This window comes from Euprymna scolopes, chromosome 38 (assembly GCF_053919585.1).
Source record: "Euprymna scolopes isolate OS-2025 chromosome 38, ASM5391958v1, whole genome shotgun sequence".
In the NCBI taxonomy this organism is placed as follows: Eukaryota; Metazoa; Mollusca; class Cephalopoda; order Sepiida; family Sepiolidae; genus Euprymna; species Euprymna scolopes.
The window spans coordinates 25,945,611-25,972,979 of record NC_136519.1 but is presented as its reverse complement, the minus strand read 5'-3'; the positions used below and the strand labels follow the sequence as shown (position 1 = coordinate 25,972,979).

Genomic DNA, 27,369 nt, shown 5'->3' with positions numbered 1-27,369 from the left:
AGGTAAAATTATAGAGGAATGAAAGGCATAGGTTGTTTAGACAGTTACATTAAATTTAGCTTAAATGTGCAGTTTTTGAAAAAAATATGTGCAGACTTTCTTTTTGTCGGCATTGTATATATATATATATATATATATATATATATATATATATATATATATATATATATATATAACGACGAATATATAGAGACGAATATTGGCTGAAGAGAGCTTGATAAGGATACCTTAAACTGGCATTATCGGGCTTGAAACCGACGGTACCAATGACCTGTCTCAACTAACAACTTTCTGTACACAAAATATAAATGTATATATATATAGTACTGTACTGTTAGTTGGAATCAATAGCCAGAGAAACTGTCAAACCTGTACCTTTGACCTGTCAGACAAGAGCAACCCAGACTCATACAGACTTGAGTGGCAAAGAATAATGGGAAGTAGCAAAATTTAGTAAGAAATAATTTTTATTGTCTCTCCCCCAAAAAGCAAACTCTCCAAATAAAACCTTTGAACCCCCGAGCAAGTTTTCATAGTGTTTCTATGCAGGAATAGATTCATCTTCAGTTTAACAGAAGATCAACGACCTGAGGGGATTGATGACCCCACATGGAAAAGCAATGATTGGAGGGTGAAACTCCAGTGACCACGCATGTATGTAAAAAGACTTTGTTTTATTGATTATTTCTTGATCTCTCACTGGCAATAACGCACATGTGCACCTTATACATTGTTAGAAATAACATCTGTGAACAGTTCTTTTAACGTTGTTTAAGGTGAAAATTTTACAATAGTATTTAAACATATAAATTTTTTCGAATGATGTATCAGTATATAAACCAAAGAAAATTTTTTTTTTTAATTAAGAAATAGTTTTTTCCACATACATATACAGGTGGAAATGATAAATTTGTCGCCCTAAAGGAAACAACACTACAGCTTTATTTTAAAACTTCTATTAGAAAAAATCAATTCAGGTAGCTTGATTATGTAGTAGAGCTGACATATATTCAATGAAGCCACCTTCAGCCTCAATCACTGCCCTCATATGGCTCTGGAACTCACAGTATGCCTTCTCCACAAACACCGACAGGAGTAGCGAATACTTGGCTGATTGCAGCGATCAGGCTGGCTTTGATATTGTGAGAGGTCATGCTGGTGATGTTCTCGACATATGACCAAACAAAGTAGTCCAGCAGGTTCAGGTTTTGGAAGGAGGGCACCTGTGAGAGAAGGGTACAAAATCGTAGCACTCCTTCTGAAGTCAAGCCTGGATCTCTTTGGACTTGTGGGCTAGGACCAAGTCCTGCTGCCACACCCAGTGTCTGCCAGCAGCCACTTGATTGCACCAGAGGATCACCAAACTCTTCCACACATCCAAGTATGCTTTGGTGTTGACTTCAAAGATGTGAGGTGGCATGATGTGGCCCTCACTTGAAACCACACCAAAGACCATAACTGTGGCTGGAAACTTTGTTGAGCTGTGCTCTCAACCATTGAACCATCCGGATTTGTATTTTGAGGGTGATGGCAATGGTCCAGTTGTCATAACTTGGATCGGTAGAGAACATGAGTTGTACAGTGGCGTATCTGCGATCTCGCTTATTGAATATTGTGTTACTTTCAGACATGAGAGAGGACTCCTATTGCTCTTGGGATTTGTACACAACTGGCCAACTAGTAGATGGTCTGCAACAAAAAAGAGAGAATCGGTTTTCATCAAACGGAAATGGAATCATGTCATCATTCCTAGAGCGACAATTTTATCGTTCTATCCCATACGTATAAAGTTGGTTGGTTGGTTGTTTTTGTTTTACAGCATATCAACCCTTTTCAGGTTATTTAATGCTGAATCCAAAGATTTTGAAGAAATATTTTTTAATAGAATATATTTGTTGTTTTCAAGTCGGTTTCTATTTAACCCATAGTTGGGACCCTAACAGGTACTACCACTCCGGGTCAGAGTGGACCTGGGAGTAATGGCAATTAAAGAGTAGCTCCACACTCCCCAAAGCCCGCCAGATGGGGCCTCACCACTGGATATAGTTTAAGGCCATATCCAGGACCAGTACATATAACTAGCCGATGTGTATTACATAATGTTCAACATTCATATATATTATTTGGATTGTTCTCATCTTCGATACTATTCTCACAACATTTTGGCCAATGAAATTTCCAACCTTCTCCTGATGTGTCTTATCTAACTGAGGAATCTTTATGTCAAACGAGAACAAGCTACTTTCGTAGATTTGTTTCCGATGGAGTAGAATCCAGATAACACTTATCAAGCCACTGCTTTGCTTGAACGGTATATTTCTTTATCAGAAAGCAAATGTTTTAGCAGAATACGAAATTCAGATTTTTTTTTTTTTTTCATTATTTTGAAAATTTGCCACAGCTTCATTAAAATAACTGTAATTTGTAAGCTAATAATCAATCTGGGCTCAAATTTTGATACATGCCATTTGACTGTTAGTACTTTATAAAAAATAATAATATGAATTTTTATTAGTGGCTATTGAGTGATGCATTAATAAAAATTATATTTCTGATCGATTTTAATATTTTAATATTTAATTCTGATCTGATTTAATTGATTCTTTATGAATCGTGTTGAGATAATTAATTGGGATCGAAATTGGGAATAAAAAACATCGGAACTTTTAGAGGCATGGGAATGGTATCAGAATAAAAAAAACTGTACCTATTTTCCAATGCCAACAACGATTCTTTTTATTGTCTTTTTTTTTTATTTGATTTTGTTAAAAACAAAATCTTTCACTTCCGATAGTAATGATGAAATAATAAATATCTACCAGCAAAACTAAAACCTATAGAACATCTCACACTTGAGAAAATATCTGCACATCTAACATTTGTTTTTACAAAAATTGCAAAAAAAAAAAAAAACTATTTAAATTGGTAAATTGTACTGGAATGGGGAAGATTTAGTAAGAAATCGGTAATTGTATCAGAATCAGGAAAAATATTGGAATCGTCCCATCACATGAACGAAGAAAGGTGAAGAGCATTTATCCTCACCTCTGGATATGAAATGCCAAATTGGCAATATTTTCAACTTACGAGGTGCCTTCAATCAGTTTCCAGATCTTTTCGTACGAGCACTTTTATTCATAGTACATACATGAAACTAAAATCCCCTTCAAAGTAATCTCCTTCAGCTGCAATACACTTGTATCATTCCAACAACTTCTGGAAGGCCCCACAAAAATACACATCAGGTGCAGTTGAAAGCCAAATCACAATGCAATATTACAAAAATAAACAAATATCAATAATGATTAATAATGCGTCTTTGTGTGAGCATGTCAATGGCCCTTGTCACAGCCTCTTTCATCTCCTCAATTGTCTCATAATAACAGCCTCTAAGGTTTTCTTTGAGCTTAGGCAATAACCAAAAGTCACAGGGAGCAAGATCTGGACTATAGGGAGGGTGAGGAACATCTTGGTCACGACGTCTTAATTTCTAAGGAACTGTCTTGATACCCATCTTGGTCAAATAGTCTGTGACAAGGATGGAGTTGTGAATTGGTGCATTCGTACAAATCTTCTGCATCTTCAGTTCCTTGTGAATAATTGTGTGTACAGTTCCCACACTGACATCAAACTGTACACTTATTATCTCTATAGACACACGATTGTCCTTCTCCATGAAATTCTTTATTTGGCCAATCAACTCTGGTGTTCTGACTTCCTTACTCCCTCCCACACCTCTCATTATTCCTTACAGACTCCCTGCCTTCCTTGAATCTCTTATGCCACTCAAAAACTGATGCTCGATTCATGCAGGATAGTCCAAAAGCAATCTGAAGCATTCCATACGTTTTTGTTGCATTTTTTCAAGTTTAAAACAGAATTTTATTGCATATCGTTCTTCTAAATTGTCCTCACGTCCAGATTGTATTTTTGAAATTCACCAGCTGTGACAATCAGGCTTTAGTACGGTGTATTTCAATTCCTGCTGTAGCTGTTCATTTGAACATGAAATCATAAAATTTGCTCAGTCATCTCATAAGATGTATAACATACTGAATTTCAAGAGCCTACAACAATTTCAAATGCGTGCACAAAAAAACGTCTGGAGACTTATTGAAGGCACCTTGCATTTTCTTGGCATTATCCTTATCTGAGTAGTTCACAAATAGTGTTTGGATTCTTTTGGTAGACATTATCTTTGGCGTTATGGTTCGGTAAATGTAAAACCCATTCAGGATCCACCTATTGATGAGACGATCACCAAAGTGTTCCCCACATCATGGAACAATAATAAAACAGAAAAATTAATGATTGAAACCATAGTAAATTAGTCAGAAATAGACTTAGATTTTAATAAAATAAAATATGCATTAAGTGCGCTTGAAAGCTGAATTAGAACGCAATATTATGAAAATTAATATTTTACTTGTTTGAAATTTATAATTTAAATATATTTCGGAGTCAAGCTCCATCCTCAGTATGTTGTTTATTTCTTCTTCTTCTCCTTCTTTTTTTTTTTTCTTGTAATGTTGTAAAGTTGGAGAAAAAATAGTCAGTAGTAAAGATCCACACGTTGTCTCTCAGCAGTTGTATTTTAAAATGCCAGAACAGTGTATTGGCTAAGCGAGATTAACGTCAGGGGTGTGAGTTCCGTTATAGAAGCGTTAATTTAATTTGATTAAAATAAAGTATGCATCATATTTAAATTATAAATTTCAAACAAGTAAAACATTTGTTTATTTTCCTAATACTGCGTTGTGATTTCGCTTTCACGCGCACTTGCTGCATATTTTATTTTAAGCAAATTAAATCAACGTTTCTGTAACGGAACTCACACCCCTGACGTTAGACTGAGATTTATTTGGATTGCAGAAAGAATTGTGAATTTTGTTAATGGTTAACATTTGGGGGAAGGGGTTAGGTTGTAATATATTAAAAAAAAAAGTATTTTCCGTGATGTCTGATAATATTGATTTGCAGCTATCGATAATTAAGGATGATAATGAGAAGGAAAAAGAAGTGATACACTTTTATTTTCGGCAGTATTTAATTATGCATTTATAAAGGACTCATAAATTATATATATATATATATATATATATATATATATATATATATATATATATATATATATATATATATATATATATGTATATATATATATTGTTTGTTTACAGAAAGTTTTAGATGAGATAAGTCATTGGTGCCGTCAGTTTAAACCCCGATAATTAGGACCGTTTTAGATACCCATATCAAGCTCTCTTCAGCCAATACTCATCTCATGAGTATTGGCTGAAGAGAGCTTCATATGGGTATCTAAAACGGTCCTAATTATCGAGTTTTAAATCGATGGTACCAATGACTTATCTACAACTTTCTGCAAACAAAATATAAATAATACGCTGTTATTTTCGGATTTTCCTTATTATTGAATACTCTGCTGGATTTCTTTTTCCCCAAAAACCTAATTATATATATATATATATATATATATATATATATATATATATATATATATATATATATATATATATATAAACACGCGCCCACGCGCGCTCTCTGAAAGAAAAAACACCACCACCACTCCATCACCCTACATGCCTACCTTCCCTTCTTTTCCGTAAATAGAATATTTTAGCGTCAATTTCAAAAGACTAATTTATAACAGAGACATTAGTGCAAAAACACCGCCCCTTAACTGGCGTTTCATTTTTCCGTTGCTTTTTTTCTGTTTGTTTTTTCTGTTGGCTTTTCCTCTTTCCACATGACGCTGATGACTTGCATAGGATTTTAGTCAACCACAAGTTTGTTCCTTTACAATGAAACCGTTGGTTCGTCTTTGGAATATGTACGTATAGTTTTAAATAAATGTTTGTATTTAGCTCTCACATTCGTGATCGAGCACTTTATTTGGTTTCTTTTTATCTCATTCTGACAGCCTTATATATATATATATATATATATATATATATATATATATATTATTTTATATATTTGCTCTGCAATAGTATTGAGCACCTTCTTCGAGTTTTCACTATTTACCAGTTCTGCTATATATATATATATATATATATATATATATATATATATATATATATATATGTGTGTGTGTGTGTGTTTGTGTGTGTCTGTCTGTCTGTGTGTGTCTGTATTTTTATCCATAAGCTTTTTATGCATTAAATTTGCATATAATTTAAATACTAATTGCAATACAGCATAATCATGTTGACACACCGGTTCCCGCTAGATCACTGAAGTTAAGCAACGTTGAGCCTGGTCAGTACTTTCAGGTGCTGTATGTGCTCTCTGCTTATCTCGGCATTGTTTCCAGTCGTACTGGTCTTCTCCTTGCCACTGGACTCAAACAGTGCCGATTCAGGAGAAGTGCAGTTAGAGATTGTGCAACCCTTGCCTCACAATTACACGCGCTACTGCCCCTAAGGGGTATTCTTTGTCTTTCAATACTGAACGGAAACATAGGAATTGCCATAACACAGAATAGATTTTAAAATAATACTTTATTATCATCATTCAATCACTAGCAGTTTTATATACGGTATCATCATGTTTAACACCCCGGTTCCTTTTAGATCACTGAAGTTAAGCAACGATCAGCCTGGCCAGTATCAGATTGGTAAGCAGTTCTTATGTATTCACACAGGAAGGCAATTTCAATATTTCGTACCATTGATAAGTAGTATGTAAGCCTTCAACACATGAAATCAATTTTTAAAATTTTGTACCATAGGAATACACACATGAATGGATTTTCAAAACGTTGTACTATAGGTAAACGATCTTCCTGGATTCAAATATGAAGGCGATTTCAAAATTTTGTACTGTAGGTAAAAAGTTCTTATGGATTAATATATGAAACATTTTCAAAATTTTGTACCATAGCTAAACAGTTCTAATATATCCACACATGAAGGCAATTTCAAAATTATTCGCACATAAAAGCAATTTAAAAATATTGTAACATAGGAATCCACAAATGAATGCACTTTCAAAATGTTGTAATATAGGTAAGCCGTTCTTATGCATCCAGACGTGAGAACAAATTCAAAATTTTGTACCTTAGGTAAAAAGGTCCTTATGGGAGCAATTTCAAAATTTTGTATCATAGCTAAACAATAGATCCACACATGAAAGCAATTTCAAAATTTTGTATCATAGCTAAACAATAGATCCACACATGAAAGCAATTTCAAAATGTTGTATCATAGCTAAACAATAGATCCACACATGAAAGCAATTTCAAAATGTTGTATCATAGCTAAACAATAGATCCACACATGAAAGCAATTTCAAAATGTTGTATCATAGCTAAACAATAGATCCACACATGAAAGCAATTTCAAAATGTTGTATCATAGCTAAACAATAGATCCACACATGAAAGCAATTTCAAAATTTTGTATCATAGCTAAACAATAGATCCACACATGAAGGCAATTTCAAAATTTTGTATCATAGCTAAACAATAGATCCACACATGAAAGCAATTTCAAAATTTTGTATCATAGCTAAACAATAGATCCACACATGAAAGCAATTTCAAAATTTTGTATCATAGCTAAACAATAGATCCACACATGAAAGCAATTTCAAAATGTTGTATCATAGCTAAACAATAGATCCACACATGAAAGCAATTTCAAAATGTTGTATCATAGCTAAACAATAGATCCACACATGAAAGCAATTTCAAAATTTTGTATCATAGCTAAACAATAGATCCACACATGAAAGCAATTTCAAAATGTTGTATCATAGCTAAACAATAGATCCACACATGAAAGCAATTTCAAAATGTTGTATCATAGCTAAACAATAGATCCACACATGAAAGCAATTTCAAAATGTTGTATCATAGCTAAACAATAGATCCACACATGAAAGCAATTTCAAAATGTTGTATCATAGCTAAACAATAGATCCACACATGAAAGCAATTTCAAAATTTTGTATCATAGCTAAACAATAGATCCACACATGAAGGCAATTTCAAAATTTTGTATCATAGCTAAACAATAGATCCACACATGAAAGCAATTTCAAAATTTTGTATCATAGCTAAACAATAGATCCACACATGAAGGCAATTTCAAAATTTTGTATCATAGCTAAACAATAGATCCACACATGAAAGCAATTTCAAAATGTTGTATCATAGCTAAACAATAGATCCACACATGAAAGCAATTTCAAAATGTTGTATCATAGCTAAACAATAGATCCACACATGAAAGCAATTTCAAAATTTTGTATCATAGCTAAACAATAGATCCACACATGAAGGCAATTTCAAAATTTTGTATCATAGCTAAACAATAGATCCACACATGAAAGCAATTTCAAAATTTTGTATCATAGCTAAACAATAGATCCACACATGAAGGCAATTTCAAAATTTTGTATCATAGCTAAACAATAGATCCACACATGAAAGCAATTTCAAAATGTTGTATCATAGCTAAACAATAGATCCACACATGAAAGCAATTTCAAAATGTTGTATCATAGCTAAACAATAGATTCACACATGAAAGCAATTTCAAAATTTTGTATCATAGCTAAACAATAGATCCACACATGAAAGCAATTTCAAAATGTTGTATCATAGCTAAACAATAGATCCACACATGAAAGCAATTTCAAAATTTTGTATCATAGCTAAACAATAGATCCACACATGAAAGCAATTTCAAAATGTTGTATCATAGCTAAACAATAGATCCACACATGAAGGCAATTTCAAAATTTTGTATCATAGCTAAACAATAGATCCACACATGAAAGCAATTTCAAAATTTTGTATCATAGCTAAACAATAGATCCACACATGAAAGCAATTTCAAAATGTTGTATCATAGCTAAACAATAGATCCACACATGAAAGCAATTTCAAAATGTTGTATCATAGCTAAACAATAGATCCACACATGAAAGCAATTTCAAAATTTTGTATCATAGCTAAACAATAGATCCACACATGAAAGCAATTTCAAAATTTTGTACTCCTAAAAGAGGTTTTTCATATTCTTTTTAGACACGCTTGAGGAGAATGTCGTTTGCTGGTTTAAATGCCACAGATGCCTGGCCTTACGATTTTTTTAATATTCCTGTCGGTATAGCAATTGATTGGATTTCGCGGAATTTTTACTCCATTAGCGACAACTTTCCTGCTATTGAAGTGATAAGACTTGATGGCGACGCTCATTATTACAGAAAAATACTTGGAAACAATGATCAGCCAACGGGAGTCTTCAAACCAATTTGCCTTTGCTTGGATCCCCAAAAAGGGTAAGTAGATGTAGTCTATCTTTGCCGTTATAATCAGCTAACGTATTCCTGACTTCCGGTGTAACCCTACCGGAAGCGGTGACAAGACAAATCTATTCCTTCACTTCTGTTGTTCTTCAGTATTTCTATTGTGAAGCGATTTATTGAAATAAAATAGAATAAAAGACATTATTCAAAAATATTCAATAAAAATTAACAAAATTATACGCATAAAAATAACACGATTAAGTCTTTATTAAATAGTTCATTGTTTAAAAAGATTTTAAAAGGTGTTTTCAATAAGTCTTTAAAAAAAAGAGTGCGAAAAGTGTTAAATTGTTTTTAAAAAATAAAAATTCAAACTAATTTCAATAATTCTTAACTAAAATAAGACCGAAAAAAACTTTTCAATGATTATTAAATAAAAAAACAAGAAATATCTAAAAAAAAAAATAAATAAATAAATAAATAAAAAACGTAATAACAAAAACAGTACATGCACATATATAAATATATTTCGGGGCCAAACTCCATCCTCAGTATGTATCCTCACACCCTTGATGTTATTTCTGCATTGCCAACGCACAAAATAACTTTATATGGAGTGTTTCAGACTGCTTTTGTATGAATCGAGCATCAGTTTTTGAGTTGCATAGGAGATTCAAGGGAGTAAAGGAAGCCTGTGAGGGATGATAAGAGTTGTGAGAGCAATAAGGAAGTCAAACCATCAGAGTTGATTGGCCAAATAAAGAATTTCATGGATAAGGATCGTGCTGTGTCTATAGAGACAATAAGTGCACAGTTTGATGTCAGTGTGGGAACTGTACACACAATTAATCACGAGTAACTGTAGATGAGGAAGATTTGCGTAAAGTTTGTCCCAATGCAGCAGTTTACAACTCCATCCTTATCACAGACTATTTGAGCAAGATGGTCATCAAGACAGTTCCTCACCCTCCCTATAGTCCAGATCTTGCTCCCTGTGACTTTTGGTTATTCCCTAAACTCAAGGAAAACCTTAGAGGTTGTCGTTATGAGACAACTGAGGAGATGAAAGAAGCTGTGAGAAGGGGCATTGATACAATCACACAAAAGGACCTCCATGAGGCCTTCCAGAAGTTTTTGAAACGGTACAATAAGTACATTGCAACCAGAGGAGATTACTTCAAAGGGGACTAGAGTTCCATGTGAGTATTATCAATAAAAGTGGCCATACTAAAGAGTCTGGAAACGTATTAAACAAGATGTCAGGTTCATAATTTTTTTTTTCAAATGACCTTTTGGCGTATTTGATAATTATTTTTTGTTTCTTAGATTTGTTGCTAGAGGTACGAAAACAATTTCTTGGCACACACACATGTCCAACATAATTATTTTTTAACCAGTGATAGAGATATTATTTAAAATAATAAGATAAGAACTAATTATTTTTTTAATCAACAGTGGAATCTCCACAGGTCACACTAATATGTAAATTAAAGTTTGAATATCAGATTTATTTATCTTATTGCAGATTTGTCTACTGGTCCGATCTTGGTGGGGGGCATGTTCCAAAAAAGATAGCAGAAGTTAAAATGGACGGAACCGGTTCCAGGATTCTTATAAAAGACAATCTGAATCATCCGAACTATCTTACGAAAGATCCATCTGCGTCTGTTCTTTACTGGTCCGAAGGCTACTTAGGAAAGGTAAGAAGTTCATTATTATCACTATCATGGTTGGTTTGACGTCTGTTTTACGTGTTGGACCACTTTTAAAAATTGACTTCTAAACTGGCCTATCTCTGAACAAGCCTTTATTTATCCCTCTTTTTCTTAAAACCATTTTTTCACTTCCTTTTATGCTTTCCTTTATCTTCTTCTTCCAACTGACCTCGCTACCTCAACTGTTCTACTCCACCAACCCAAGAAGTTTCATTCGTTCTTTCAATGTGATCAAACCCACAGTTTCCTGTTCTGTGTACATATTCCCATGTAAACATGCGCTGTGCAGCATGGTGCATGTGAATGACAGATGTTGCACTTGTTGGATGCTTGGCCAAACAAAGATAGGGGGGGTGAAGTGCAGAGAGGTGAAAATATTTCTGACTAGAGTCAGACCACCCAAGTGATATTCTGTTTGTTTGAAAAATTAAGTGCATCTGGAATTGAATTGTGAATTGCCAAAGGAAGAGGGAGGGAATTGAGGGGTTATAGTCAGCTAACGTTCTCCCTAATTTTCTGCAGAGCGCTACCGGAAGCGGTGACAAGGCCAATCACTTCCTTCACTTTTATTGTTCTTCAGTATTTCCATTGTGAAGCGATTTATTGGAATAAAGGATAAGAAACAGACATTATTGAAAAGTACACAATGAAAATTAACAAAATTATACAAATACAGGATGTCCCAAAAGAAGCTGATAGTTAAAAAAATAAATTCATAACTTTCTTAATTTTTTATATTTCTCTTTTATTTTTTCAGATCATCTAGAGGAATCCTTTCAAGGTCATCATAATCTGTTACACTATTGAGGAACGGATATTTATCGCAAAGTCGTATTTTCGGTTGAATGAGTCAACATCAGAAACTTAAAGAGAATTTCGTCGAAACCTCAACACTAGAAATTCCCCTACTTCCAATGCAATATAACCAGCCACAATAAATGCCCTTAAAAACAATATAAAGGAGGAAGTGATGTGCTTGACAATGCCCTGCAGAGAGCACAAGAGTGTGAAAATGAAAATAGTGGATATTTGAGTAACATCATTTTTGATAACTAAAATTAGAACTTGTGAAAAACTAGATTAAGTTTTGTAAATAAAATTAGAATAAGTAGACTATGATATCTTACTATATCTCAAAAATCACGGAAAGGCTCATCTATCTACGTATGAAAATTGGTAAATATAACTAAAATATTGAGGAAGCTAATGAAATTTAATACCCGTCAGCTTCTTTTGGGACACGCTGTAAAAATAACACAATTAAGTCTTCATTAAATAAATAGCCCATTACATAAAAAGGTTAAAAAAAAAATTTTTTAAGTTTTCAATGAGTCCTTAAAAAAAAACTTATTTCAATAATTCTTAATTAAAATAAAACCGAAAAAATTTTCAATGGTGATTAAATAAATTTTTAAAAAATCGAAAAATGTTAAGCAATGTTGATCCAGGTTAGTGTTAGATGGGTGACCATTTAGAAATATCAAGCACTTACACTAAATATAACATCACCATCTCCCCTGACCAGGATATATATGCAACTGAGGGCCGCAGTTATAGTCAAATAAGGTACTTCCTAATTTCCGTTGTAGCCCTACCGGAAGTGGTTATAAGCAAATCAGATCCTTCACTTTTATTGGTCTTCAGTATTTCTATCGTAAAGCGATTTATTGAACTAAAATATAAGAACAGAACATTATTGAAAAGTATATAATAAAAATTTAAAAAATTATACACATAAAAATAACACAGTTAGCCTTTATTTGCACTTTTAATTACAAAATTAAAAAAAAAAAAATCTTTATTTCATTTGAAATTTTATAAGAAATATATGTTCATGAAATTATAAGAATACTAGCATGGCTGCCCGGCGTTGCCCGGGTGTTTGGAGGTGTATGCTGAGCAAAAACAAAAAAAAAGGTAAATTTTTTAACTTTAACCTCTATTATGACCCCTTAAGATTTATTGTTTTGGGCTCAAATCAAGTTATTAAGTTAGATCCATGTCCAAGGAATCTATATCTAAAATTTCAAGTGTTTAGACCAATAAATTGATGGAGGAGTTTGGTAGAGTTCTCAAAAGTTAAATCGTTGAACTTTGACCCCTTAACAGCCAAATTTCAGGCCGAAAACCGATCACATCGATTTTCCCTAATCCTAGTACCATGTATATCAAATTTTGAGTCTGTAGGCTTAAAATTGACAGAGTTATTGTGTAGCGAAATGTACACAAATAGAGAGCCACACAGACAGACAGACACACAGACACGTTCACTTTTATAGATATACTAGAATTTCAGCCGGCGTTGCCTGGGTGTTTGGATGTGTCTGTTGAACAAAAAAAATAGTGGTAGTAGGAAGGCAGGCTCGAACCCGTACCGCGAAGGAGGAAAAGAACAGGGTAAAAATCTGACATCAATGCTGTTACGACGACCGCCAAACAGGAAGCGACATTTTTTTAAATTAAGGCTACACAATCTTAAGGAGAGAATAACTTTAAAAAATATCGGCGAAAAAAGTGACCCCCCGCCCTGTAGAAAAGTGCCTAGTTGAAGGAGAAGATGTTAATGTTTTTGGCCAATTTTTCGATATTTGTCGTATGAACGGTCAAACTTTTAAACGATACTGATCTTGGTAAAATCCGTCGCCTCTATTGAAAGTTTTAGGCAGATATGCAAACATACATACATACATACATCTATATATTGGTAACTAAAAATTTTCGACCCAAACCGATGAAAAAGCTCGCCCTATCTCTGAGTACCATTTATGTAAAATTTCAAATGTTTAGACCAGAAATTGTCTGAGTAATTTGGAAGAGACCGCAGAGGTCAATTTTTTAAAAAACTTTGACCCCTATTATGACCCCTTAACATTTATTGTTTTGGGCTCAAATCAAGTTATTAAGTTAGATCCATGTCCAATGAACCTATATCTAAAATTTCAAGTGTTTAGACCCAAAATTGTGCGAGGTGTTTGGTAGAGTTTTCAAAGGTCAAATCGTTGAACTTTGACCCCTTAACAGCCAAATTTCTGGCCAAAAACCGATCACATCGATTTTCCCTAATCTCAGTACCCTGTATATCAAATTTCGAGTCTGTAGACTTAAAATTGACAGAGTCATTGCGTAGAGAAATGTACACAGACACACAGACAGACACATAGACACGTTCGCTTTTATAGATATATAGATAGAAATGTTTTTTTTTGTAAATTTTAAAAATAAAAGCTTTTTTATTTGAATTTATGTAATAAATATATGTTTATGAATGTATAAAAATAAGATTATTGAAATCAAAATAACAAATAATTTATAGGCGTCAGAGAGAAAAAGGCAAAGGAACTGATCACTTCCAGTAACGCTACACCTGAAATTAAGAAGTACATTAGCTGGCTATAACCACTGAAGGGCGAGAGGGATGAATATATCTCTAACTAGAGTCAGATCATCCAAGAGATATTCTTTTTGTTTAAAAAAGTAGGTGCGTTTGGGATTGGTCTTAGTAAGAAAAGTAATTTTCTCAGACGGACTCTGGATAAAACCTCTACGAATAGGGACCGTCTGGATGTTGTCTTTAGTGGATGTCTCCATCAGTTTTCAAACAATGACCACTGATTAAAGGCCAGAACCAGTCAAGAATGAAAAGATTTCAAGAGATGGAAAAAGGAGCAGTCAGAGCCAGAACCCCATCCCCTCCTCCCCCACCCCTGAAGGAAGCGTTGAAAAGAGGGCAGTTGGTTTTCAGGACTCTCAGACAGGGAACTTTGTAATTGGACTTGGGCGTGTCGGTCTAATGGAGCAAAGATCTGCAGGTCTCCCATTCAACCCTGGCGAATCCCGAGTGCCACTTATCAAATATCATTCGGGTTTTGCTAGGTATGACGACTCTTTGTTGCAGCGCTGGCCGGATTTGGTCTGGCGCAATGTGTAGAATGGTCACAGTGGTGCAGTGAACAAGTGAGTGTACGCGTATGTTTGCATCTACCCTGCCTTGATTTAATCTTCCTCTGAAGTCATCAGATCTAAGCTTATCTTTGACTCACATCATCCATCATATCATTCTCATATCATTTCTCTCCATGCAACGCATGTCCTCAACCCTTACTGACCAGGTTTCACTTCTATAAATCCATAAATTATCACATTGTACACACATGCTTCATAGACTCTTCACTTTAGTCGACAGAGTTAATGCATCGTTGGTTGGTAATGGCAGAAGTTCTAAAGTCTAGCTGCTCGAGGGAAGAAACAATTAGAGTAGAAAGCTTTTTGGCATTTAGGGACCTCAACAGTGAAGGGATGTGATTTTGTTGCTAAGCGGGTTTGTTGAGGATATGTACATCGAGGGGGCACAAGTGCAATGAGTTCCATCAGAGCACATTCCATTAAAATACTTGTAAAACAAGCACAGAGATGCAACACTGCAGCGATGGGACAGGGGTTGGAGCTTAGTTGACAAAGTGGGACCTATTAGATTGAAGATTTTTTGGAACCTATCCAAGAGGGAGAGACTAGTGGTAGATGCACCAGCCCAGATGTGTCAAAAATACTCCATGCATGAGCGAATGGTGGCTTTGTAGAGGTACAGAATACTCTCAGCTGTGAGTAGTCTTCTAGCACGATAGAGGGGACCCACCTTCTTTACAGCAGTCTTCACTGCTGCAAATATTCTCAATGTATTTGTTTCAGTTCATATTGCCCTGGAATGTTAAGCCGAGGAGTTTGAAGGAAGAATTCTCAGGTAGGGTGTTATACTTACAAACACCACAAAAATTTAGTTGTTTTCTACACATTGAGTGTTGCTACCAGATTAAGCTGTATGAAAATATCGGCTTCCTAACTTAAGTGCATCAAACATTTATGTTATTGTTTGTTTTTCCTTTCCCTTTGCAAAACTTAATCATGTTCCGCAAAGCCAACAATTTTTCTCTACAAAACAACCGAACTAATTACTATAAAGTATTTTAAGCAATAACAAACTTGAAACAAAGGCTTTTGTCAAAATGGTTCAGCGCAAAAGGTTAATAGGCAAACGACTTTATTTGTTATCTGATTCTTTCTCTATATTGATTAAGACTCTCTTTTTTTATCACTTCAAAAAGTGTTGTGTAGCGGGTCGGGGGTTCATACTGGAGTCATGTATAATGAGGATACATATAACGGAAATTATGATGGTGAGGACAATTCTGAGGGGAATAAATTTATAACAGAGAGGGCTCTAATTGACTTTCTAACATGGAATCCTCGATCCCTATATTGAGAAATCTCCTTTGCTTATTGACGTCAGCAATGTACTGTCGACCAACATGACTATATCACGTTTTCTACACATGTCCGTCCAACACTTTTAGCAAACAAAGAATCCTCAATTCTAATTGTTTAATATCTAAGCTATATTTAAACAATATATTTTAACTCGCATTATGCATTCATTTAACTGACATATTCAATATCCAGATTTCTAAAAGAACGGACAACATGAATAATATTTAGCTATTCTAATAGAATTAAAAATGGACTGAAATCCTAAAATTCGAATTTCCATTATCTTTAACACTTGCTTACAGGGTTCGATTCTAGCCTTTTCCTAATGTCATTTTCACTTATTCAGTATGTCTTCTTACTTACATGAGAAGGGAACAGCCCTTTCATGTAATATTCCTTCCCTTCCGATTTTTCCAAAAATGTACGTATTTTTAATTTCCAGTGCATTTTTTCTTTATATCCTTAAAACCACTTGGCTAAGAAAGATCAAAAAAAAAAAAAAAATTAAAAGAAACAAACTTCTTTAGTCAGCCCTTTTCCAACTGACTCCATAATTATTTTTAGAGAAGAATCTCTATCTGATTTCCCTGGCATATTCCTTTTGGGTGTAGAGTAATACCGCCTATGATCCATATCAGCTGCTCCATCCAGCCACACTTATGCCATAACCAAGGTCCCATTTTACCTCTTTACCAATTTGACGACTCTTCGTCCAAATGTGTTCTGATCCTTTCTTTCGCCTTGTTGTTCTACTAATTAGAGCTTTGTCTCATTTTCTAACTATTTTATTTCTTTTGGGACATACATTTATTTACTTAAAACTTTATGGTTGGCTTCTAATTATCAAGATATACCTTTTTATCATACTGATTCACTCGGATTTCTTTGCTTGGACTCTTAGAACTCGACAAAGACATTAGACACATCACCCTTAACTAAATAACCTCCATCTCCTGCGCCAAATTCCTACTTGTGCACTGAATGGCCCGGATTTATGTGATTTTTTTCCTTTTTCCCATCAGAGTGTCCAAGATCCCAAAACAGGGATATCCTGCATACATTCATCTAAATATATATATATATATATATATATATATATATATATATATATATATATATATATAAGGTTATATCTTTTCTTCCCACGTATTTACGGTATATTTTACTTTTTCTCCCTTCTTATTACTATATGTGATTTGCCCGTGGTACTGACAATTGGTAACGTAAGGAATTATTGTATCCTCTCCAATCCCTGCCTCTCTAATTTATTGTGCCGAGACTTATCATCTGCTCGAAGCCGTTACATGCAGCTTGCTTTAAAAGCACACACTATCGCAGGTTTCCATCCGTATTTTCCTATAAGGGCACATCTCTAGTGCTGTTACCTAGCAAGTTACTCTTCTTGCGAAAAATGTTATGGACATCAAAAAAAAAAAAAAAAAAAGAAAAATCCTCTCTTTGGCTTATCACATCCGAAAACCTCTCAAAATACCCGTTTACGTAATTTTCTCTTGTCCCCTCTGTAAAATTCTAACTTATTCCTAAGCCAACCATTTGTCTTAATCATCGTTTCAGTTTTATTTTCTTATGCCTTGTTTTTCATTTTAATTTATTTACTTAATGATGGCTTGAATTCCTGACGACAATTACAATACATTATACATACATTTAAAAACAACTTTTAACAATACATTACATTTCCTCATGCATAACACATTAACTATGATCTAGACAAAAAACGTTCCAGTTATCACTTTTTCTAAAAAAAAAATGTTTTTTCTGTAAACAACAACAGCAACAACAAAAGTTTGTTTAAAAACATTGGAACACACAGAGAAAAAAAATCCTGATTACAGTATATCTATATAACTCTAGTTCAAAAATTGTCCCTTTTTTAAAAAAAACCCTGGAAAGCTGAAAAGTTCAACTATAAACACAAAAATGACATATCAATAAAAGTACGTCACACACGCTGTTTTAGAAGTATATGCAACTTTGACTCTTGTAAAAAACTTTGGATTGACAGCTTTAAATTCAAACAATTTCAACATTGACACTATTTCAAAACAATGAAAACACCGACTCTTTATTCTGTGTGTATATGAAAATGAATTTTTTTTTCACATTATCTGTGTGTGTGTGTGTGTGTCTGTCTGTCTGTCTGTGTGTCTGTGTGTCCGTGTGTGTGTATTTCAAAACAATGCAATTTACAACTAAATGTCAGGTGTATCAATAAATATGCCAAAGTACTCTTGTGAACTTGCTTTTTTACGTTTTCGTGTGTGAGTTTATTTATTTATATATTTTTTCATTTCTACGACTTGTCGCTTTTCCTTTTGCAGCATTTTTCTCTTTTTTAAGTACATTTTTGTCGTGCTTGAATTAAGAATGGACTGAAATCTTAAGATTCCAATTTCCATTATCTTTAACACTTGCCTACAGGGTTCGATTCTAGCCTTTTCCTAATATTATTTTCACTTATCTAGTATGTCTTCTTACTTACATGAGAAGGGGACAGCCATTTCATGTAACAAAAGCAAGCCAGCTTTTCACTGAAACTGAAAATATTTTATAACCAATAAAAATCGTTTTCAAGCTCTCTCCATCAAGCAGATTTTCACAGCAGCATGTCAACCCAAAATATTTTCCAACCTAAAAAAAAAATCGTATCAAGCTCCAAAACTAACAATCCTGTGTGAAATTCAACAAGCCTATTAAACAGTGGCTTGGTGAACAGAAATTCAGTGTTCTTCGGAGTGAAGGGAGGTACAACTATAATGTGCCTCTCAATGTCACCAATGCCCTTCTATGAAGACTGGAACCCTCCACGCTAAAAATCATTGAAGCCTGTTGCTTTTTCTTCAGTGAATATAACCACCCAGAAGGCAAACTCACACACACACACACACACACACACACACACACACACACACACACACACACACACACACACACACACACACACACACATACCCACAGCGGAACTTTGAAACGAACTTTATGACGCTTTTGTCTACTTCTTATTCAAGAACTTTAAAACTTCTCAACAAACTTTGGTCTTTCAAAGTATATTTTTACATTTCTGTTAAATTGTTGATATATAAATATTTTTTGTTTGTTAATTTATGCTTTTTCACTTTCATTCCAAAATTCCACTTGTTGAGTTAGCTTTTGCTGACTGTTGACCCATTCATAACATTTGCTCTTTTTTATTCGCCAAGTTGACTACATGTGCGAGGGTCATTCCAGAAGTGGTGCATCATATTTTTTAATAAATAAAAAAAGTTGAAGAGTTATGAAGACAGGAATGTTGTCATTATAACGAGCAACTTTTTGTGCTCCAGAATTTATTTTTCTACATAGTCATCAACATCTCGATCCACTTTTGCTAGCGATGGAGTGGTGGCTGTGCAGGGGCGTCTGGATTGCACTTTGTCACTTGCATCCCCATCGCCACTCTGAAATTGACGAACCCATCCTTTAACTGTGCTGATATCAACAGTATTGGCTTCGTAAACGTTCAACAGTTCAATTGTTGATATAAATGTATTTTGTTCGTTAATTCGTGTTTTCTTGCTTTCATCTCAAAATTCCAATTGCTGAACTTTTACAAACTGGTGACCCATTCATAACATCGAGGCTTTTTATCCATCTTTTTCATTCGCCAATTTAACTACATGTATATGAATTGTTAGCACTGTCCTTGGCACTCTCCAAAGATGTTACTGTCGCCAAAAGACACCATCTGAAGACAGGAGCAGCACAAAAATGTTCTGATTGCTGTGTTGAAGCAACAAACAAAATACAGAATTTTTTTGTTTTTTTGCTTTGTTTTGTTTTTTGCACATTAGTGCCTCTGTGCTGAGTGATGCAGCCACAACTGATCAATCGGTTGGTGGAGCGGATGAATTTCATTTGTCCTATAGGAACTATTTCAAGCCCCTTGGAGAAGCACTAACGCCTGGTCAGAGGGAACTCTCTCTCTCTCGCTCTCTCTCTCTCTCTCTCTCTTTGTCTCTCTCTCTCTCTCATGTCACCGTCCATTGGACACAACAGCTCATTCACTCTCGCTGTGGAAACTAATGACTCACCAAAGAAACAACTTACTTCTTCCTGGTCGGTCTATTTCCTATATTTAATAAACCTTTTTTTGTTGTTTTATCTTAAAGGGATGCTGTTCTTGTAATAAAATACATTGGTATTATGTGTATTCGATAAAGTAAGACGTCCCCACATTATTGGCTTTTCTCTACCAGATAAATATGCCCAGAAAGAAAACCAACGTTCAATAAAATATATCCATATGAAATGGAAGAGAAGAGGAAATTTTAATGAAGAAAAAATATTTGTTCAAACTCCTGCTTTCCCACGACTAAATTTCACTGAAACTTTCCACCGTCCGTTCTCTCTCTCTCTCTCTCCCCCCCCCCTCTCTCTCTCTCTCTATCTATCTATCTATCTATCTATCTATCTCTCTGCTGCCGAAACAAGAACTACGGCTATGCTTTCAACTCGTCCTTTTCATAACAGTTTCTGTCCTCTTATGCAAATCAATGCCACATGTATATAACCGAGCCTTCTACAAATGAAGATTTTTTCTTTCTCTTTCCCTCCTTCATTCTGCTATCCGACAGGAGAGAGGCGCACCTGTTTGTGAAAACTACTTTATTCCTTTCACCACGTATTCAATTTATTTAATTACATTTTAGACCACGGTTCTTTCTTTTGTGTTCTTATCTACAGCTGACGTGCTCACAGTTATATCTCATAGGATTAGTAAATCTCTCAACGGAGGCTTCTCCTTTAAGGCAATTGCTTTTGACATATAAAAGAAGACATTTTCAGCTATATCATAGCTGGAGATCTTGCGAAGTAGACCTTTATGCCATACCTTATCAAAGGCCTTTGATAAGGTATGGCATAAAGGTCGACTTCGCAAGATCTCCAGCTATGATATAGCCGAAAATGCCTTCTCAATTTTTAAATAATTTCTCTCTGATAGGTTCATAAGAGTAGTAGTTGATGGGCAGAAATCAGAAGCTCTCAGTATTAATGCTGGAGTTCCTCAGGGGTCCATCCTTGGCCCAACTTTCTTCCTCATCGATATTAATGATCTTCCAAATCACACTCTTACATCATTCGTAGACATTTATGCTGATGAACTACAATCTATGGTAGCATATCAAAGACCGTAAACGACCAAGTTCTCTCTGATTCTCTCTCCTCTGATCTTGAGCATGTCGTACAATGGGGAAAATGGTGGCTGGTTACTTTTAATGAATTTAAAATCAAGCTTCTATCTTTACATCATCAACGCTCTGATCCCCATCTGGCATCAATTGAAATGAACAGCTTTCGTCTTGGGGAGGCTTCATGTTTTGACAAGCTTCTGGGCTTAACCTTTACTTCCGATCTGAAATGGAACACGTATATCAAATCCATTGCCAAGGCCGCTGGACAAATAGTGGAATCCTTCTACCGCTCCAGTAGATATCTCCCTCCTGATGCAATTCTCTACCTATACAAACGCCAGGTACGGCTAACGATGGAGTACTGTTGCCACATCTGGGCAGGAGCTGCTAGAAGCAGCATCCTGCCTTGACAGAGTTCAAAATAGACTTTGTAGCTTAGTGAGGGATGTCCTTTTCTCTTCCCTGAAACCTCTCTCCCATAGAAGAGACGTTGCGAGCCTGTCCCTGCTTTATCGTTATTTTCATGGCAAGTGCTCAGCTGAGTTTCAATCTATGCCCACACCCTCGTCAAACTTTCACAAAAAACACTCGCCTAGCCAAAACCACTATCAATAATTTCCCACACTCTTTATCTGTGCCTAAACCTAAATGTAGTTTGCATGAACAAAGCTTCTTTCTTAGAACTGCACGCCTGTGGAACTCTCCGACTACAATCTGATTGTCTTCAAGTCCAATGTAAACAAGTTCTTAATGAACCGTCCCCCTAAGTAATCCAATTTACAAAACTCACACTATTTATGTTTACTACGCTATAATCACATTGACTAATGTATACCCATTAACCCCTATCCTCAAGTGGCCTCCGGGCCTTGATAAGTGGTGATTTCTGTGTAAAAAAAAACAACAAAAAACATCTATTCCTCCTAAAGTATTTTTTTTTTACTTCAGATAATGCGGTACGATATCTCACAAAATCGCCGTGAGATAGTACTGGAAAATCTTGCCAATCCCAAAGGCATTGCTGTCTACAAAGGGGTTTTGTATTACACTGAGGCTGACCGCCAGGAAATAAAATCCATCCCTTTGAATTCTTTGGAGAGCGGTAGCGTAACCTTGAAACGAGGTCTCCGAAGACTTACGAATCTGATCGTCTTTTACGCACGGCATTTATCAAGTAAGATTTTTCTTATTTTCTTTCTTCACAGACAGATTATTATTTAAACAGAGATTATTTAATGACCCCATAAGTATCGATGTGCCATTTAGTCATAAAAAAAGTAACACTTTTCTGTCTTTTGGAATGCTCTAATACACTCATGATATAAGCGGCATTTTCTGTTTGTTTCTATCTCTCTTCATATTTTGAAGTTTTTCAAGAGAGATCATTACAAATTACGCAATTATCCCTATTGAATCACTTTAAAATACGAACATAAAAAAAACATATAATTACATGAAAACTTCCGTGAAAAACAGATATTACACTTTAAAATATTTATTTTCAAGAAATTTTTGTTTAATTTACCAAAGTTTAAACATTTTAAAACAAATTAAGCACAAGTCTATTCGAAAGTGTAGGGGATTGGGCGTCGGTGCTCATCCTCTGTCACCATAATTAAAAAAGTGCGCGAGCCTTTTCTAGTCTCACACAAAAACATGCGTTCACATCTCAAGCCATATTACTTGTCATATACATACGCGCACACAAACATACGCGCGCACGTCCACACACGCACATATATTCACGTTCGCGTACATACACTCACATTCACGTGTATACACACACACACACACGCTAACGTACGCACATGTACGCACACATGGACAACGTCACTTCCCTTTCAAAGAAAATCCACACATGTGCAAAAGACCACCGGAAACAATTATAAAAGCAAGAGCAATAAGCAGCATCTTTTTTTTCGGACCAGCTCTCGAACTGAGAGGTTCGGCGAACCAGCCGCCTCCCTTTCGGGAGGCGTGCGCCCGTGCCTCACGCCACTTGCTACAATGTGGGGCAAAAAGCTAACAAACAGTATGTACACTTTATACGCTTTCTCTCTCCATGAACTGGATTGACTTTCTCACCCTTTTCCTCCCTTTTGCTTTGGTCCATCAACCAGACAACTCTTCTACAACTTGTGCCGGAGAACACCTCCGTGTAGCTGACTGCTAACATGTCTTTGTCTACACGCTGGACTATCATTTCTCGTTGCACTACATTACTCACTTCTCTTCCCACGCGCGAACAAACGATAGTGACCCGAATGTGAGATGAACACACATTTCCTTTTTCCTTCTATACTACCAATCCCGCAACAAACGATGGTTACACCCGCGCGGACATGAACACGTGTTATATCTAAAAGATTCATTCTTTCAACAGTAAATAAACGACACGTTTATCTTATCCAGCAATTGAGTTTTTGTTTCCTTCATTCCATTCGTTTCATTATTTTCTTTTGTAACAGAATTAGGATGTATATATCCAAGTCCTCTACAAAAGGTAACCCCAGTCTTTGCTAGAATAATCAATCACCATAATACCACATTTACTCCAGGGACCGGCCTACTTAAAATGTTCACAAAACGTTCTTTTAATTTATTGAAAATAAATAACAACCTTTATATACAACCATTTAAAGAGCCACTTGGCTATAAATTATGTTTTTTTTTGTCTTGTTTTTCTTTTTTTTGTGACTAGGCATTTTTAAACGAATGAAAAAAATTGTGGGACGTGAGTCGGGGTTCATCAATTGTAGGAAAATAACTCACGACGGAGTCACCCATTTGTAGAAATGTTGTTCAGTCAGATAACCAATTTATAATCGGGATTTATCAATTTTTAAGACCGTGGTTGCGTGTGTCGCAATCCATTGAAGTCGGAAGTAGGAGTGTATCCACGGGATCATTTAAGATAAATTTAACGGGATCGCCGATTAATAGAAAAAATTTTATCAATCCTCACCCTTACTGTAATGTAATGAGACGCAAGCAGAAGAACTTTTGAGATCCCACGCATAATTTTCGAAAAGTCTAGCACGTATTACGAACAGCAAAAGATTCGATCCCTTGGATCATTCTCAGGCACAATGTCCATACCATTGCGAGAAACACCATTCGTCTCTCCCTTTCCCTCGATAGGCTGATGTTGTTGATAACGTAAAAAAACGTTTAACGGATAAGGATGCTCGGGATCGATTCTAGTCGTCACCACATTGACATATCCCCAATACTGTCGAAGTTTAGGGCATTCAAAAAAGTATGTTCGGTTGCTTCACCTTTGAATGAACCACAGTGGAGACAATCGGGTGTCTTCACTATTACATCACTGTGTTGCATGGCATCAAGAGGCGATGCATTCAAGTCGCCAGGTGTGCGAGTTGTTGAGATGACATGAACCTGGCGTCATTTGGAGTGGATCTTCTCCTTTGACCATCCCAGGCGCTCCCAGAGCTGGTCCTCAGCAACTCCCCTGACTAGTTCCCTGTGTAGTTCCTTTCTTGAAAACAATGAATAGCCATTTGACCGAGGGAGCTTTTTCAGAGTAGCTCAGCACTAGCAGTGTCAGAAATTTCGTGAAAATAGTGAATAATTCCATCCCATCTTTCCAAGCTTATAACTCCTCGAAAAATGTAATTCAAGCCCTAATTTTTTTTTCAATTAAAGGAGCAAGGACCAAGGTTTTATTAAAAAAAAAACAAAAAAAAACAATGTGTTTTTTTTTTTTTTTAAAAGGTTTTAAACTTCGGACTTTACAGGTAAATTTCTAAAAAAGCGATTTTTTTTGTTTTAAATTTGAATATATTATTTATTGACCTTTTCTCTTCAATTTGTGATATATAAAACTCCCCGACATAAATTAATTATTTACTTTTTAATAGACATTTCAAAATGAGAGGCGTGAATTATTCGACCCCCTGTCTTTCCAAGCTTATAACTCCTCGAAAAATGTAATTCAAGCCCTATTTTTTTTTCAATTAAAGGAGCAAGGACCAAGGTTTCATTTTAAAAAAAGACAAAAAAAAAAACAATGTGTTCTTATAAAATAAGGTTTTAAACTTCGGACTTTACAGGTAAATTTCTAAAAAAGGGATTTTTTTTTTTGTTTTAAATTTGAATATATTATTTATTGACCTTTTCTCTTCAATTTGTGATATATAAAACTCTCCGACATAAATTAATTATTTACTTTTTAAGAGAAAGTTGAAAATGGGTGACACTTGGGGGGGCGTGAATTTAAAAAAAACGTTTGTCTAAAATATTATATTCGGTTTATTGGAAAAAACATAAAATTTCACATTGACCCTGAAAATATCGTAAAAATAGAATCAATAGACAAATTTTGATAGATTTTTAAAGTTTAAAAATTGAAAAATATTGAGTTCGGAAAATTCATTACTGTTTTTTAAAAAAAAATATTTCTATTACTTTTAAAACAACTGTAATAGTTTATTTTGGAAGTATAATCCATAAAGAAAATAAATAACCCACTTTTAACGGAGAAATTACTAGATTTTTATATTGTATTCGCAGTTTCGTGTTAGGGGTGTCAAAAATTCCTGCAAAAATTCTGATACTGCTAGCTCAGCACTCTCTAAAGAACTGTGTGTTGCCCTTTGGCCTACACCTTTCCTCGACCAAGTGATTAAAAATCAGGTCAAGAAAGGCACCATCAACTGCAGGATTCCACACAGATTCTTCTGTTAATGTTCGATTCAAGAAGGGCAGTTTCTAGGTGTCTTAGTGGCTGCCAAATTGGGTATTCCCAAGCCTCCGTCGCATGGACGTTGAATACAGACCTGTCTGCAAAGCCAATGCCTCTTCCTATCCCAGAGATGGTACTACACTTTGATCTTAGCTAAAAGATTAAGGAGCCATAAGAATAATTTGTTTTGTTACTATGCATTTTGAAATGAATGAAAAAATATATAGTTTTAAAATAAATAATTTTTACTTTTAATTTATCCATACCAATAATATTGTTAGGTCTACGTTCATGCTTGATATTTATAAAAAGGAAATACGTTTTACTTTTAATTTATTCATATCAATAAGATATACATGCGACTTTGGACCGCTTGGGACCTATGAAACTTCCTCCTTCGAGAAATTGGTTCAACATTCCTAGAGTGAATGCCACTGACATGGCATACAATGTTGGCTAGTTTTTGGGCCTTGAAGTGGTATTATATTTTAGCTCTTTACATCATGTGGCTTCATGCCTTGTCTGGAGTATAGGACCTATTATGGCTGTTATATAAAATTTCCGCATGTGGCATGAACACACGGACACAAATTGTAAAAGGGAAACAATAGAAAAATTATCGACCTTGTCTTCGCCAGATAGGAGGCGACACTAATTTTCCTTTTTACTTCTCTCTCTTTTTCCACTTCCGTTTATTTCTTTCTCTCTCTTTTCACCTCGACACAATGAAGAACGCACGTGACACGTGTTGTGGCAAGAAATACAGCCGAAATGATTCCATCGAATTATAATTCGTATATATCAAATTATAGTTTGCATGTACAAGTACAAACTTATCGAGTTAAGACATTGTCTAATTATATGCACGAACACTGAAAAAACGACTCTACAATGAATTATCTCGCAACAACATTAATGAACATTTCAAAACTATGCCTGATCACAGACACACACACGCACACACACACACACACACACACACACACACACACACACACACACTTATGTCTTTGCATTGTTCATAATAAATGTTCTGTTTGTATATGTGTAATTTGTCCTATGTTGTCTCATTTTAATGTTGGAGTTGAGGACATGCATATTTATCCTCTGCAGGAATGATTTCCATAAAAAAAATTTTTTCATGGAATTTTTAGGCGTGTATTATTTGTGTATCACTTCAGCATGCTCATCATCATCATCATCATCATCTGAATCCAAAGTT

General features: G+C 35.0%; 1 protein-coding gene across 2 annotated transcripts in view; it reads left to right on the top strand.

Moving 5' to 3' along the window:
- LOC145263100 (low-density lipoprotein receptor-related protein 2-like) overlaps positions 1-27,369 on the top strand; it is a 599,989-nt gene that overhangs the window by 218,699 nt on the left and 353,921 nt on the right. For both annotated transcript variants that reach the window (XM_080120027.1, XM_080120026.1), the window contains exons 32-34: positions 9,053-9,306; positions 10,799-10,973; positions 22,391-22,616. In XM_080120027.1, the coding sequence (XP_079976153.1) occupies positions 9,053-9,306; positions 10,799-10,973; positions 22,391-22,616 (655 nt within the window). The remainder of the gene's footprint in view (positions 1-9,052; positions 9,307-10,798; positions 10,974-22,390; positions 22,617-27,369) is intronic.